This window comes from Pyrus communis, chromosome 5 (assembly GCF_041283825.1).
Source record: "Pyrus communis isolate YQ-2024b chromosome 5, ASM4128382v1, whole genome shotgun sequence".
NCBI classification, from domain to species: Eukaryota; Viridiplantae; Streptophyta; class Magnoliopsida; order Rosales; family Rosaceae; genus Pyrus; species Pyrus communis.
The window spans coordinates 4,749,649-4,762,388 of record NC_142569.1 but is presented as its reverse complement, the minus strand read 5'-3'; the positions used below and the strand labels follow the sequence as shown (position 1 = coordinate 4,762,388).

Below are 12,740 nucleotides of genomic sequence, written 5' to 3'. Positions count from 1 at the left end.
TTAGTTGAAGTGAAACTCTTCTTTTCTCATTGATACGATTAATATGGAACATTGCAACAATAGAAATTTCTAGAATCATCACAAAATGAATTCGAAGAGGATTCTCTTCCATTAACAAGAACCACCACATGTAACATGGGTTGACTTATGGGCCCATATATGAATAATTTGATTTATTCATTTTTTTCTAATTACAAACATACATTTTAAGTCGACCGTTTAGGGATGTTTAGCTTAATAACATATTTAAATAAGATTTTGTAAAACAAGTAAAGTTCGGTTTGCTTAGGTCGACTCATTTGGTGATCCGGCCCTGCACGACTCATGTCCTAATAATTAGGGTTGCGAGCAGGGCTGGAGTTAATGTTTTATTAAGTGGATGGGCCCAAGCACAATTAATCTATTAAGTGGGCCGACCGAAACACTGCCCAAATCCAAAAGTCCAGTACCAAGGTGGGCCGGCCCATTTAAACCCAATAAATTTTGAGCCGTCCGATTCCTTCAAGAAACATATCTTCAGTTGGTTAACCAACAAGTGCCTCACACAGCAACACCTTCAACGGCAACTTTAATTCACACCATCCAACAACCTCCCCCGACATCCCGCACACCCACTCACAACCATCCACGTCATCACATTGCTCTAATATCGTAATTTCAGTGACCTTTTCCGATTACGTGGCTGATTCTCTACAACCCTACTCCAACACCCGCATGCAGGGGATCATAAACCTAGATGGAGGCGATGAAAACTAAGCGGGACACACTGAGTGCACGAGTCTCTCTCAGTTAAATCGCCGAACCCATTTCTCAATCCCTCCGCCCAAATCCTTATATAAGCTTCCTCTCCCGCTCCGGTTCCACTTCATTCGCTCCAATTTCCCCAATCGGTTCGGGATTTCTCGGAATTGCAGTGTCGAATTTCGAGAACGAATTCCGAATTTTCCCGATGGCCGCCGTCTCTCAGTGCTTCGGAGCTGCTGCCGCTCTCTCGGTCTCCTCCGTCAATTCCAGGAAGCTCCACCTACCTTCCCGCAGATCCCTCCCAGGTCGGCCGCCGTACTCCGCTTTCTTTGCCTTTCCGTCTCCGGCGCCGTTGATTTTCTTTTTAAAATTTTGCTAATTTTTGTGTTTTGATTTGATTCAGGGAGGAAAGCGAGCTTCTTTGTTGTCAGATCTGACGCCGGGGTCAGCTCGGGTTCGAATTCGAAGCCTCGCCGGGCTGATCAGCTGATTACCAATGCTGTTGCAGTTAATCATCTTCTTTCCTTTCTCTCTTTAACTTTTGGAATTGATTTCGGATTTTGTTATTATCTGTAATGCCTGGAGTTCTGAATTTAGTTGTTGGGTGTTTATCTTTTTTAGACCAAAGCTGATGGCGCTGCAGCTTCGACCACATCGAAACCTGGGTATGTTTTTGTATTTGCTAATTTTTGAGCTCTAGTTTTAGCTAAACTCGATACTCATACATAAATAGTTCACATTTTACTACTATTAATTTGTGGGTTATGCGTGTAATTCAATGTTGAGGAATGTTAGGATAGGATTCGACCTTGAGTGACTCTTGTTCCGATTCATCATCTGAACATTTTCGAGTATATTTGGATGAATTGTGTGATTAATTTGTGTTTTGTATGCAATAATTTTTTTTTTTTTTTGGGAGTAAAATAGAAGCTATTGTGGAAACAGGGTTTGTAGATATAAGATGTGAATCGCATTTATACTGCATGCAATCGTGAAAATTTGAATTTTTTACAACAAGGCTTTGCATGTCAACTGTAATTGCAAGGTTCAGAATGAAACCATGAATTTATATTTAGAATTCACGATATTGTTTAGTTTGTGCAGCTTTTAATTTCCTTGATTAGATGAAAAAGATGGGTAGATACACGTCATACTGGATGTTTCTTGTCCGTTGATATCCTTTGAATTGGAATGTATTGAATTTGTTGATAAAAAAGAAATGTATTGAATTTACTTTTAGTTTTTCTCTTTCCCCTGCATATTGTCCTATTCATTACTCGCTCTAACAGTTTCTTGTGAGTTGTCACCGTATAGTACTTACATATTCTCTGCAGTTTTCTTTGCTTGAAATTGATAAGTGGTTTATTGGTGAAGTGATATACTTGGACAAGAGAATCACTTAGGATCGTAGTATAGTTTTGATAGTTATATAGTTCCTCTTATACTCGTTGAGGTGTGAATTAACAAGACAAACATTCTTTCCTCAGCCATGAACTTCTGCTTTTCGAAGCCTTGCGAGAAGGATTGGAAGAAGAGATGGCCAGGGATCCCACTGTATGTGTAATGGGTGAAGATGTGGGCCACTATGGAGGATCGTACAAGGTGACCAAGGGCCTGGCCGATAAGTATGGGGATCTCAGGGTTCTTGATACTCCTATCGCTGAGAACTCCTTTACAGGTATGGGTATTGGAGCTGCCATGACTGGTCTAAGACCAATTATTGAGGGCATGAACATGGGATTTCTTCTGCTGGCTTTTAACCAGATCTCCAACAACTGTGGTATGCTCCACTACACTTCTGGTGGTCAGTTTAAAATCCCAGTGGTTATCCGAGGTCCTGGTGGAGTAGGAAGGCAACTTGGGGCTGAGCACTCGCAACGTCTTGAGTCCTATTTTCAATCTATTCCCGGAATTCAAATGGTTGCATGCTCAACCCCTTACAATGCCAAGGGTTTGATGAAAGCTGCCATTCGAAGTGATAACCCAGTGATTCTGTTTGAGCATGTGTTGCTGTACAATCTCAAGGAGAGAATTCCAGACGAAGAGTATGTGTGCAATCTTGAAGAAGCTGAGATGGTCAGGCCTGGGGAGCATGTCACTATCTTGACATATTCTCGGATGAGGTATCATGTGATGCAGGCTGCCAAAACTTTGGTGAACAAGGGTTATGATCCCGAAGTGATTGATATTAGGTCGTTGAAGCCATTTGATCTTCACACCATTGGGAACTCAGTGAAGAAAACACACCGCGTGCTGATTGTGGAGGAGTGCATGAGGACAGGTGGAATTGGTGCTAGTTTGACAGCCGCAATCACCGAGAACTTCCATGATTATTTAGATGCCCCTATCATGTGCCTGTCTTCACAGGATGTGCCCACTCCATATGCTGCAACGTTGGAGGAAGTGACTGTTGTTCAACCTGCCCAGATTGTGACGGCGGTTGAGAAACTCTGCCAGTAAGTAATTGCAGCAGCATTAACTTACCTCTCTTTCTGAGCAGCTTTTCTAGCAATCTCCAGTTAATTTCAGATTTCTTTAGCAGTTTTGTGTTGCCCGAAAATTTGCAACTGTTCAAAGCGGTACAAGCTTGTTTGTTTTTATTAATCATAATCGCATGTAAGATCACGTTTATCCTGTAGAACGGTGCGAATAAGGATTATTGATTTAAATTTACCCATGTAATAGATAGGTCCAATTGCTAAATTGAGTGTGAGGTTCCATTCGTTTGTCTTTTTTTCATGACTTCTTGGTTTTATCCTTTTTACTTTGCTGTTTGGAATAATTGGTAAATCTCAGGGACGGTTTTATTCAAGCACTTGGAAATATTTCCTGAAAAAAACACCATTCAGAAAGCGCTCATAGAAGCGCTTTTGATTTTTTCTGCTCGAGTAAACATTCTTTATCCTTGAGTTTTTGAACTTAATGGGCTTTCTGATAATTTGGTTGATAATATGGCAGCCCAAACTAGCTGTAAGATCTACTGGTCCCAATTGTAGATGGGCCAAGGAAAGGCCTACCATGGCCTGCTGTGTCCAATTTGACTTGCCCATTAGGTCAGCTGAGTCCCCAAGAAGTGAGAATGGTTCAGACTTTTAGGCCCCGTTTGTTAGGCCTCCTTAGGGGGACTGGCTACGCTGGGATCGCAATCGCTATTATTATTTTTTTTTATTTTTTATTTTTTTTGGGAAAAATTGATAGCAATCGCATGTTTGGCGTGAGACAAGACTAGCAAACATGACGCGAAGTCTGACTCGTGTCGACTAAACGCCTCGCTAAGTTGTGTTATCTAATCTAATCCTCGCTTACAACTTCATCCTTTCGCAAATAGCGTAGTTTGTTGTAGCCTCCTGTTGCTGACTTATACATCATCGTTTCGTCGATCTCCTCCAGAACCAGGTTAGACTAAAAGCCGACACCCCAAATCTAAAACCCACCATCAACTATCTACATTTTTTATTGTTCATATACTGGTTAGTTCATGCTAAGCAAATTCAGCTTAGTCTTTGAAGCCAGTCTAATCCGAAATAGTCCAGTACAACAAATGAACCTTTAGAGACTAAAAACCTAAGAGCCACTTTGAGAAGTTGAATCCCCAATAAGTAACATAACAATATTGTAGATATTATGTTATGAGTGTGGTTTGGATTTCGTTCTACAAATAAAGCGTACAAAATATCTTTTGGTAAAGTTCTAAATGTAAGAAGTGTTCTCCTGGTCACCAAGGGATCAAATAACGCACAATTCTTCACTCTCGATTTTGATCTTAACAGTTAACAGTTGAAATTAAATCATAAAAAAAAATTCATTTATAACATAGGATGTCAATTCCAAACATAAATGACCAAGAGAACAAGACTCTTGTAAGTTGTCACAGTTTAAACTAGTTTGAACCGAAAGAACTACATAAGGATGTTCATGTTGATGATGAAAAGTTTAGGGGAGGAGAGATTACCCCATCTCAGGCTAAGGCATATCACAAGTCTCTTTGAGGACTTACAGAGGGGGTCTTAGTTCTTTTTTGGTTTTTACAGATTGCCCACAAAGAAGGATTGCTCACTTGCCGGTAGTGGGACTCGAATCTAGACCTTGGTCTAGTGAAGAAAACGATCAGTACTAACTCAACCAACCATTGTTGGCTACACAAGAATATTCTCTTACTTTTTATTTGGGATTTGTATTAAAGTTGTCAGTGATACCATACATGTATGTGATTTTGTTTCTTAATTAACATACCAAATTGACAACTGGGGATTATGCTTCTCATGTGGATTTTCATACCCAAAATCCGGGAAATGAATCCTTCGACAAAAATGTTGTTAATTAATTGTATTATAATTTATAAATCCGCAACAAGATCCACCCATGTGGAATGGTTGGAACAAAATCAAACTCGCCTAGATTTCTATCAGTATTATTATTCATAACAATGCCATATTGTAATGCCTAACCAATGGGGATTACATTAATGGTATTGCTAGCTATTCAATTTGTTTGTTTCTATATTCCACTTATCTCAACTAATCTCCAACATACTCATATAAATAGAGAAGAAAAAATATATATATAATCTACGGACGTGAAGATAAAATAGTCAGTTTAATTTCCAAACTAATGAAAATCAATTTTAAAATTGCCACTAGCACTACAATTTAGTTATATTTATTCTTCACTTGTAACTAGCTAACACTACATTTTAGTGATGTTATTCTCCATTTATAAGTGACAGATCTCAAGTTAATTCACTTGTTATTGATACGCCAAAATAGTACTCACATGTTCCTTTATTATTTTTTCATTTAAAAAAGTGAAAGATGACTGTGTTAGTGTGCTAATAACAATTCATCAAATCTAATACAGTGAGAATATATTAGTGGAACTGAGAGTGGAGAGTGATTGGCTTTCCTACAGAACAATTGACAGACATTTCAGCCAACTTGTATATGATGACTTTGATCCATATAAAAACATGCTTAAACATGTCCTCGTGGAACTTGTCACACATGAACATGGGCATGCTGTGTTATCTGCTAACATGTAAATCCCATGCCTAGCCAGTAGTGTGATTAATCTTTGCATATTAGTTTCCTGCATAGGCGTCAAGGAAACAAAAGAGCAAAGACCTTTAAGTTGAACCATATGCATGCATGAACATATCGATCAGATATACATAAATATATATATATATATATATATATATATATATATATATATATATCAATATGTATATGGTGGGTGCATGGCATGCAATTTGTTGGGATCAAATGTTTTACTTTGTCTTCGAGTACACAAAATGGCTGTTCTTTCAGACATGGCGCCGTCTAAATTTTCATTTATAATTACAACCATGTGGAGGAGGAATCGAAGTTGGAATGTGGGGTGAGATTGCATTAGATTTTTGGATATATGATATGTTCGTTGTGCCAACTTTTGGCATTAATCTGTAGATATTATCATAATTATTGGATATGATTTGTTCTTTGGCATAACTTTTGACATTTTTCAGCCGTTCATCTCTTAGTAAACGTGTTTCTTTTTCTGCCTTAATTTTGGGATCTGCTTATATATATGCTCGTTAAAGAACCCTAGTTTTCAGACATCATGCACAGTGGCGGATCCAGGATTTTAAACTCGGGGGGTCCCAATAATAAAGGTTAAAAAATTTATAGACAAAAATAACATTGAAAAGTTAAATATAATACATTTTATTCAAAAATCATTTGCATAACAATATTACAAGCTATAAAATCCTAATTCAAGCGTCCACGACGAGGTTTCATGGTCTGAAAATGTTCCATGATAGCTTCATTACCAATACATGAAAAAACATCTTTCTCAATGTAAACAACTAAGTTGTCACTCAACCATGATCTCCCATTTTGTTGCGAAGTGGACCCTTAATGATATTTATAGCGGAAAATGTCCTCTCCACTGAAGCAGTTGCAACCGGTAAAACCTAAGCCAACTGAACAAGCAAATATACATATGCAAATGTTCGATGCAACCCTTTCTCCACCATTTTCTTAGCAAGCTCATTAATTCCCCGCAATTGAGAAAAATCATTATCAGAACGCACAAAATGAATGTAAATATCAAGTTGATCTTGAAGTGCCGATCTATCTCGATCCGTGAAATCTTTAGGATACATATGAGCAAGGTGAACAAGCTTCTCTTTATCAAAAGCTACAAATGAATCATTCGGACTCAAGCATGCCAAGCAAATAAGCAATTCGGTATTACCTTCAGCGAAGCGATCATCTAATTCTGTAAGTTGGAAATCAATGACCTCGAAAAAGAGCTCCACTTTGTAATGATGATGATTGGTCTTTCTTGGAGCCTTACGTAATGACTTCCCTTGAATGACATATAAATCATTCATATTAGGCACCTCAATTTCATGTTCAACACAAAAAGATGATACTTTATCAACCAAAAGATCAAAATTTTCATCATTCCTCATGCAACATAGTTGTTCTTTACATGTCTTGACTAAAGCCATTGCATTCACAATCTCTTGATCTTTTTTTTGCAATGCTTGTGACAAATCGTTTGTAACTCCTAATATGGATTTCATCAAAAAGAGGAGGAGCACAAACTCAAAAGATTGTAAATCTTTTAATAACCTTTTTGCTTCACCAGCACTATCATTGTAGCAATCTTCAACAATCATGTCAAGCACATCCACCACAGATGAGAACATTGTAATCAAACTAATCAAAGCACCATAATGTGAATTCCACCGTGTATCCCCAACACGTTTGAGACTAGTTTCTTGATTTAACCCTTGCCCCGTTTCAAGATAGTCATTTTCAATAGCTTTCAAGAGATTTTCTTGTTGTTTCTCTCTAAGTGCATCACGACGCTTACATGAGCATCCAACAACATTTGCCAAACTATTAGTCAATGTGAAAAAAGCGGCAACATCGGAGTTTTTCTTTGCTACGGCAACAAGAGCTAATTGTAGTTGATGAGCAAAACAATGAACATAGAATGCACAACTTTCTTCATCCAAATTTTTTTTTTTAAGGCCATTGAACTCACCTCTCATATTACTCGCACCATCATAACCTTGACCTCGTAGGTTGGAGTAGCTCAAGTCATGTAGTTTCAAGAACTCATCAATGGACTCCTTTAGTTTACTTGAAGTTGTTTCGGTAACATGTTGGACTCCCACGAACCTTTCAATTACTTGACCTTTGTTGTCCACATAACGCAAAATCACCGCCATTTGCTCCTTTGTTGAAATATCACGTGATTCATCTACCATTATAGAAAAGAATTTACTCTCTTTCACTTCTTTCATAATAGCCTTAATAGTTTCGAAGGCACATGAATTGACAATATCTTTTTGAATTGAAGGAGCTATTAGCTTGAGATTTCCCGGAGCATTTTCCAACACAACTTCCTTTATTTTCTCATCATGATCTGCAAGGAATTGCAAGAGCTCTAAATAATTCCCCCTATTATTCGAAGTGTCACTTTCATCACGGCCACGAAAAGGAAGGCCTTGTCGCAACAAGAACTTAGTGCAATCTATTGATGCATTCAAGCAAAGACGATATTTCATACACTCTTCTTCTGATTGTTTGATCACAACTACTTCAATATGTGTCTTTTGGTTCATTAGATAACTAGCCGCTTCTCTAGCTTTATTGTGGAAACTACCAATAGGACCAACATGTTTGTCAAAACATTCTCTTGCATTCTTCCATTTCTTAAAGCCTACCCCAGTGAAGGCATCGCTTCCTAATTGTGAAAAGTTGATTTTAAAGAGATAGCAATGAAGACAAAATGCCACATCTTTAGATATACTATACTCCAACCAATCATATTCTTCAAACCACGAAACAACAAATCATCGCTTTTTCTTTGCATGCAAAGTGTATGGGAACTCATACTTTGTAGGCCTACAAGGTCCCATTTGCAAATATGCTCTGCGGACCTCATCTTGAATATTAAAAGTATAGTCCTTCATTCGAATTCTTTTTCCCGGGTCTCTCTCAAGATTATTAAAATCAATATCACACTCATTTTGTCTTGAGCTCGAACTACCCGAACAAGTAGATGGTGCTATTGGCTTTGGCTTGAAAAATCTTTCCATATTTCTTATTTCTAAACTACACATTTAACCAAAAACACAAAACATATACCAATCAACCAATAAACAAAAATTCCATCTAAATTTCAATTATAAAATGAGTATACAAACATAAAACACATCAACAATCATATCAATAATAGACTAAAAATCTCCACCAATATCTAATATAATTTAATTGAGATTATATTAGAATACCAAAAAACTTACTTGAATTTGGAACCAAATAGTGGTGGCTTGGAGAATTGAAACAAGTGGAGGTATAATATTGGAGTAATGTAATTATAATATGGGATTGGGTGGGATTAGAAATTTAGGGTTTTGGGTGAATATAAGAAAGATGGGGGGATTAGGGGGAAAAGCAGTGGAACGGGGAAAGGAGAAGTGAAAGGGAGACGGGAAAGATGGCCCATGTGGGGCTAGACTTTCAAAAAGAATATGTAATCATGTTGCAAATGGTGGACCAATTGCAAACGTTTGTCTCATTGGTTTAACAAAAAAAAAAAAAAAAAAAAAAAGGCCAAAACACTGCGTTTTGGACCAATTTTTTTAAATGCCCTGTTTTCTTTCTTCTCCCCTGTTTTCTTCTTCTCCGTTGCAACCTGCAAGCTGCTGCTGCAGCAACACAGACAGTCTGCACAGGCCTCGTGTTCAAGTACGAGGGGTCCTCCGGAAAATTTCTAGCAACATTTTAGGATGGCCGAGGGGTCCTGGGACCTCCCAGGACCCTCTGTAGATCCGTCCCTTCATGCATGCATGCTTGCTTTCCACACCTTGTAAATGTCCTGCAACCTGCATTATTAGATCTTTCACTTTGCCCTGCTGCCCGTAATGATCAACATATGCGCACCAATTAGTTTTGTCAATAATTGAAACCTGACTTGTTATTTGAACTGAATATACATATGAAAATTAATATTCTATCTTCTTTATCAAGCAACTGTCGTCCCTTGTAAAGACTCTGCAGCACTACATCAAAGTCACTAATATTCTATCTGTGTAGGGGTATATATGAGGACTTTTGATAGTTGTAGTGAATGTTGGATGCATGTGGCTCTACGTGGAGGAGTACATATAGTGCATTACGCAGTAGGGCAATGTCACATTGTGGATCTGGGGAACCAGTTGGAGCGTAACACCTTGACCCTTCATGAAAACGACTCTAAATATCCATATCGTCCCTCTTTCTGTATGTAGTCTCGCATTATTCTCTTGTAGTTGAGAATAGTGGCCCCGCAGATAGCAATCGGGATATAGATGGAGTCACTCACTTGGCCGGAAAGCAACGTGATCAATTATTCTTTTGTAAGTTTCGAATAAATTTTCTGGGGATTATACATTGAATTGATAAATGAGTGGCCCTGGTATGTGACAAGTGATACACACGTTTGTGGATGTGAGAGAAATTGGGACTTGGTAGCATTTCCAAATGATGATTGTCCTTTACAACATATGTACCAACTGATTAAGTATTGGTTTGGTACTGAGATGCTTTTATAAAAAGTGGATATAAAAAAAAGCTGAGCTCAAAAATGTGTTTGGTAAATACTTAAAAACAGTTTATTTTCACAGTTTTGGGTGAAAAAAAAGCTGAAAACATGAAGTATAAAAAATGAGCTTATTCTCACAGCACAGCAGAAACAGTTTTTTTTCAAAGCACATCAATACCAAACTAGCCCTAAGCTTGTTACTGTTTGTTTTCTGGCTCTGTTGTGGATGCTTCGATGAATGATCATGGTAGAATCTATTTTAGACCATGTAGATGCCAAGTACATGATAATTTCTCCGAAACCCTAGACAAATATTTAGGGGTGTGCTATCCATACACCCCTTTTTACTTCTCACACACCCTTGTTAATTTATGTCCGTTGATCTTCTTTAATTCATCCGATCCGACGGTTAAAAACCAAAAGGGTGTGGGATGAGTAAAAAGGGATGTGTGGATATCAGACCCCAATATTTATTCTAGCTTGTTCAACACGTCACCCCGAAAAAATATTCGCTTAGTCTTAGCTAGTAAGAGGCAATAGTTAATGTTAGGACATGCATGTCGAGTGCTCATGCCTAGCCTGGCAACAGAAATCCCACTTGTGCACAAGATCTGTTAACTCCTCAGATCATGGAGATGACTATATATATAACACAAATTCATCTTATCATATGCTCAGTGATCCTGTTGGAAAAAAGGGAAAAAAAAAAACCTCTTATGCGCTTGAAGGGGCCAACTACCTAAGACTATCATGTTTGCTTGGCTCTCCAAGGTACTAGGAGACATCTGAAATTGTTTATGTTTTCGCTCTTCCATATTTATTAGTCCTTTTTTTTCCTCTTTCTTGTGTGTGTGTGTCTAAGATACAGACACGTACACAAGTCCGGATGTGTATATATAAAGCTTGTGGAAATCCGCATTGCTAGGATCTGCAATCACTTTTCCAACAAAACATGCATGTTTTCATAGTTGTAACTAATGACAATGATGATGATGCTGGTTGTGACCAGGATAAAAACATCCACCCTAGCTCATGTTTAGAATTGAACTGACTTTGAACTAGAACTATATAGTGTAACATATATATGCCCCTTTGATGTAATCTGGAGCTAATGCCAAAGTTTTCAACGACGTAAATTATATATGACTGTAGAACCTGATGCGTTAATTGTTTACTTTGATAACAGCTTGAGACATCTAACTCAAAATCAATTAGTACTAAAAAAAGAGATTGGGTGGTTTATATAATGTTAAAGAAGACTTAATTTTTTTTTTTTTTATGTGAAATATATGACTCAATCTCAATATGACGCATGCATGCAGACCATGCAAGAAGGTTTATAAATAATTGAATACTAGACTTAACAAAAACATTTTGAAGAGGCCTCTACTGCGAACACATGTCTCTGGCTGATCATGAGTCATCGAGCCATTGAGTCATGACTTATATATAATCACCAATTAATTTCCCAGATCCTTAGGTTTTTTGGTGACATGCAAGGGGTTTCATTTTCCTGGACCTTCTGGTTTGATCTTATTATATTATTCGGTGAAGGTATTTGGTCTACAAGAGAGAACCGATGCCAAATATGTTGATGATGAAATAATGATGGACGTATACCTCAACACTATATATATATATATATATATATATATATATATATATGTATGTATGTATGTATAGTGATGGTCAATCTGTTATGTCTCACGCTGGAAAACTGGAAATGGATGGCCATCCAGCAGCCGTCTTCGATTTCAGACAAGAATTAAAATACACATGGCTGAATGTTTGCTTCACACGTAGATTTCATGTTAGTATTCTCCATATATACCAATGGGACTGATTTCATTGAAGATTGAAGATAATGTGCGTCATGTATATATCTTCTCTTTGTCACCTAATTATCAATAATTCACGCTCATTCATCTTTAGATTGATATGAAGAATTAAGAGTAAAACATAAAAAACACATCTATTTATTGTTTACCCTTAATATATACATATATGTATAATAGCGAGTGATCATATATTTTCCGATCACCTAGGACCATATATATACCATTTATGCATCTATTTATTATATACACACAAACATGAAACATTGATACAGCTTAGGAGGAAGCAGGTGCGATGGAGTTGAATTATACATATTATTAGTTCAATGTTGACCATACAAAATAATTAAATTGTTGTGTGGACCTGTGGTGGTGAGCGATCGATGGATGATGATTGTGGTGACAATACTGCTCGTACGTATGCAATTAATCATGCAATATAATATATATATATATATATATATATATATATATATATATATGATGCCTCTTGTTATCTCATCAGAGGCTTTTGTTTGTGGAGGCTAAGAACCCTATGATACAAAAATCAAAGTTGAATGAATACAACGTTTCATT

At 37.3% G+C, this 12,740-nt stretch overlaps 2 protein-coding genes across 2 annotated transcripts; one reads left to right on the top strand and one right to left on the bottom strand.

The window, feature by feature from the left end:
- Nucleotides 1–512: 512 nt before the first annotated feature.
- Nucleotides 513–3,477, top strand: LOC137725550 (pyruvate dehydrogenase E1 component subunit beta-3, chloroplastic). Its single transcript, XM_068464275.2, has 4 exons — nt 513–1,049; nt 1,148–1,251; nt 1,366–1,409; nt 2,232–3,477. Exons 1-4 carry the CDS (start codon nt 950–952, stop codon nt 3,202–3,204), a joined length of 1,221 nt encoding a protein of 406 aa, XP_068320376.1. The 5' UTR covers nt 513–949; the 3' UTR covers nt 3,205–3,477.
- Nucleotides 3,478–6,422: 2,945 nt separating this feature from the next.
- LOC137728359 (uncharacterized) lies at nt 6,423–9,836 on the bottom strand. The gene has a single exon (XM_088693878.1). The coding sequence runs from the start codon at nt 8,363–8,365 to the stop codon at nt 6,698–6,700; it is 1,668 nt and encodes a 555-aa protein (XP_088550004.1). The 5' UTR covers nt 8,366–9,836; the 3' UTR covers nt 6,423–6,697.
- Nucleotides 9,837–12,740: the final 2,904 nt, after the last annotated feature.

What these genes read in the sequence shown, in the direction of transcription:
- LOC137725550 (XM_068464275.2), top strand. Translation starts at nt 950, where the DNA reads ATGGCCGCCGTCTCTCAGTGCTTCGGAGCTGCTGCCGCTCTCTCGGTC. An exon ending in TGATTACCAATGCTGTTGCA is followed by an intron (nt 1,252 to 1,365) that starts GTTAATCATCTT and finishes TATCTTTTTTAG; the next exon opens with ACCAAAGCTGATGGCGCTGC. An exon ending in TCGACCACATCGAAACCTGG is followed by an intron (nt 1,410 to 2,231) that starts GTATGTTTTTGT and finishes TTCTTTCCTCAG; the next exon opens with CCATGAACTTCTGCTTTTCG.
- LOC137728359 (XM_088693878.1), bottom strand. Translation starts at nt 8,365, where the DNA reads ATGAACCAAAAGACACATATTGAAGTAGTTGTGATCAAACAATCAGAA.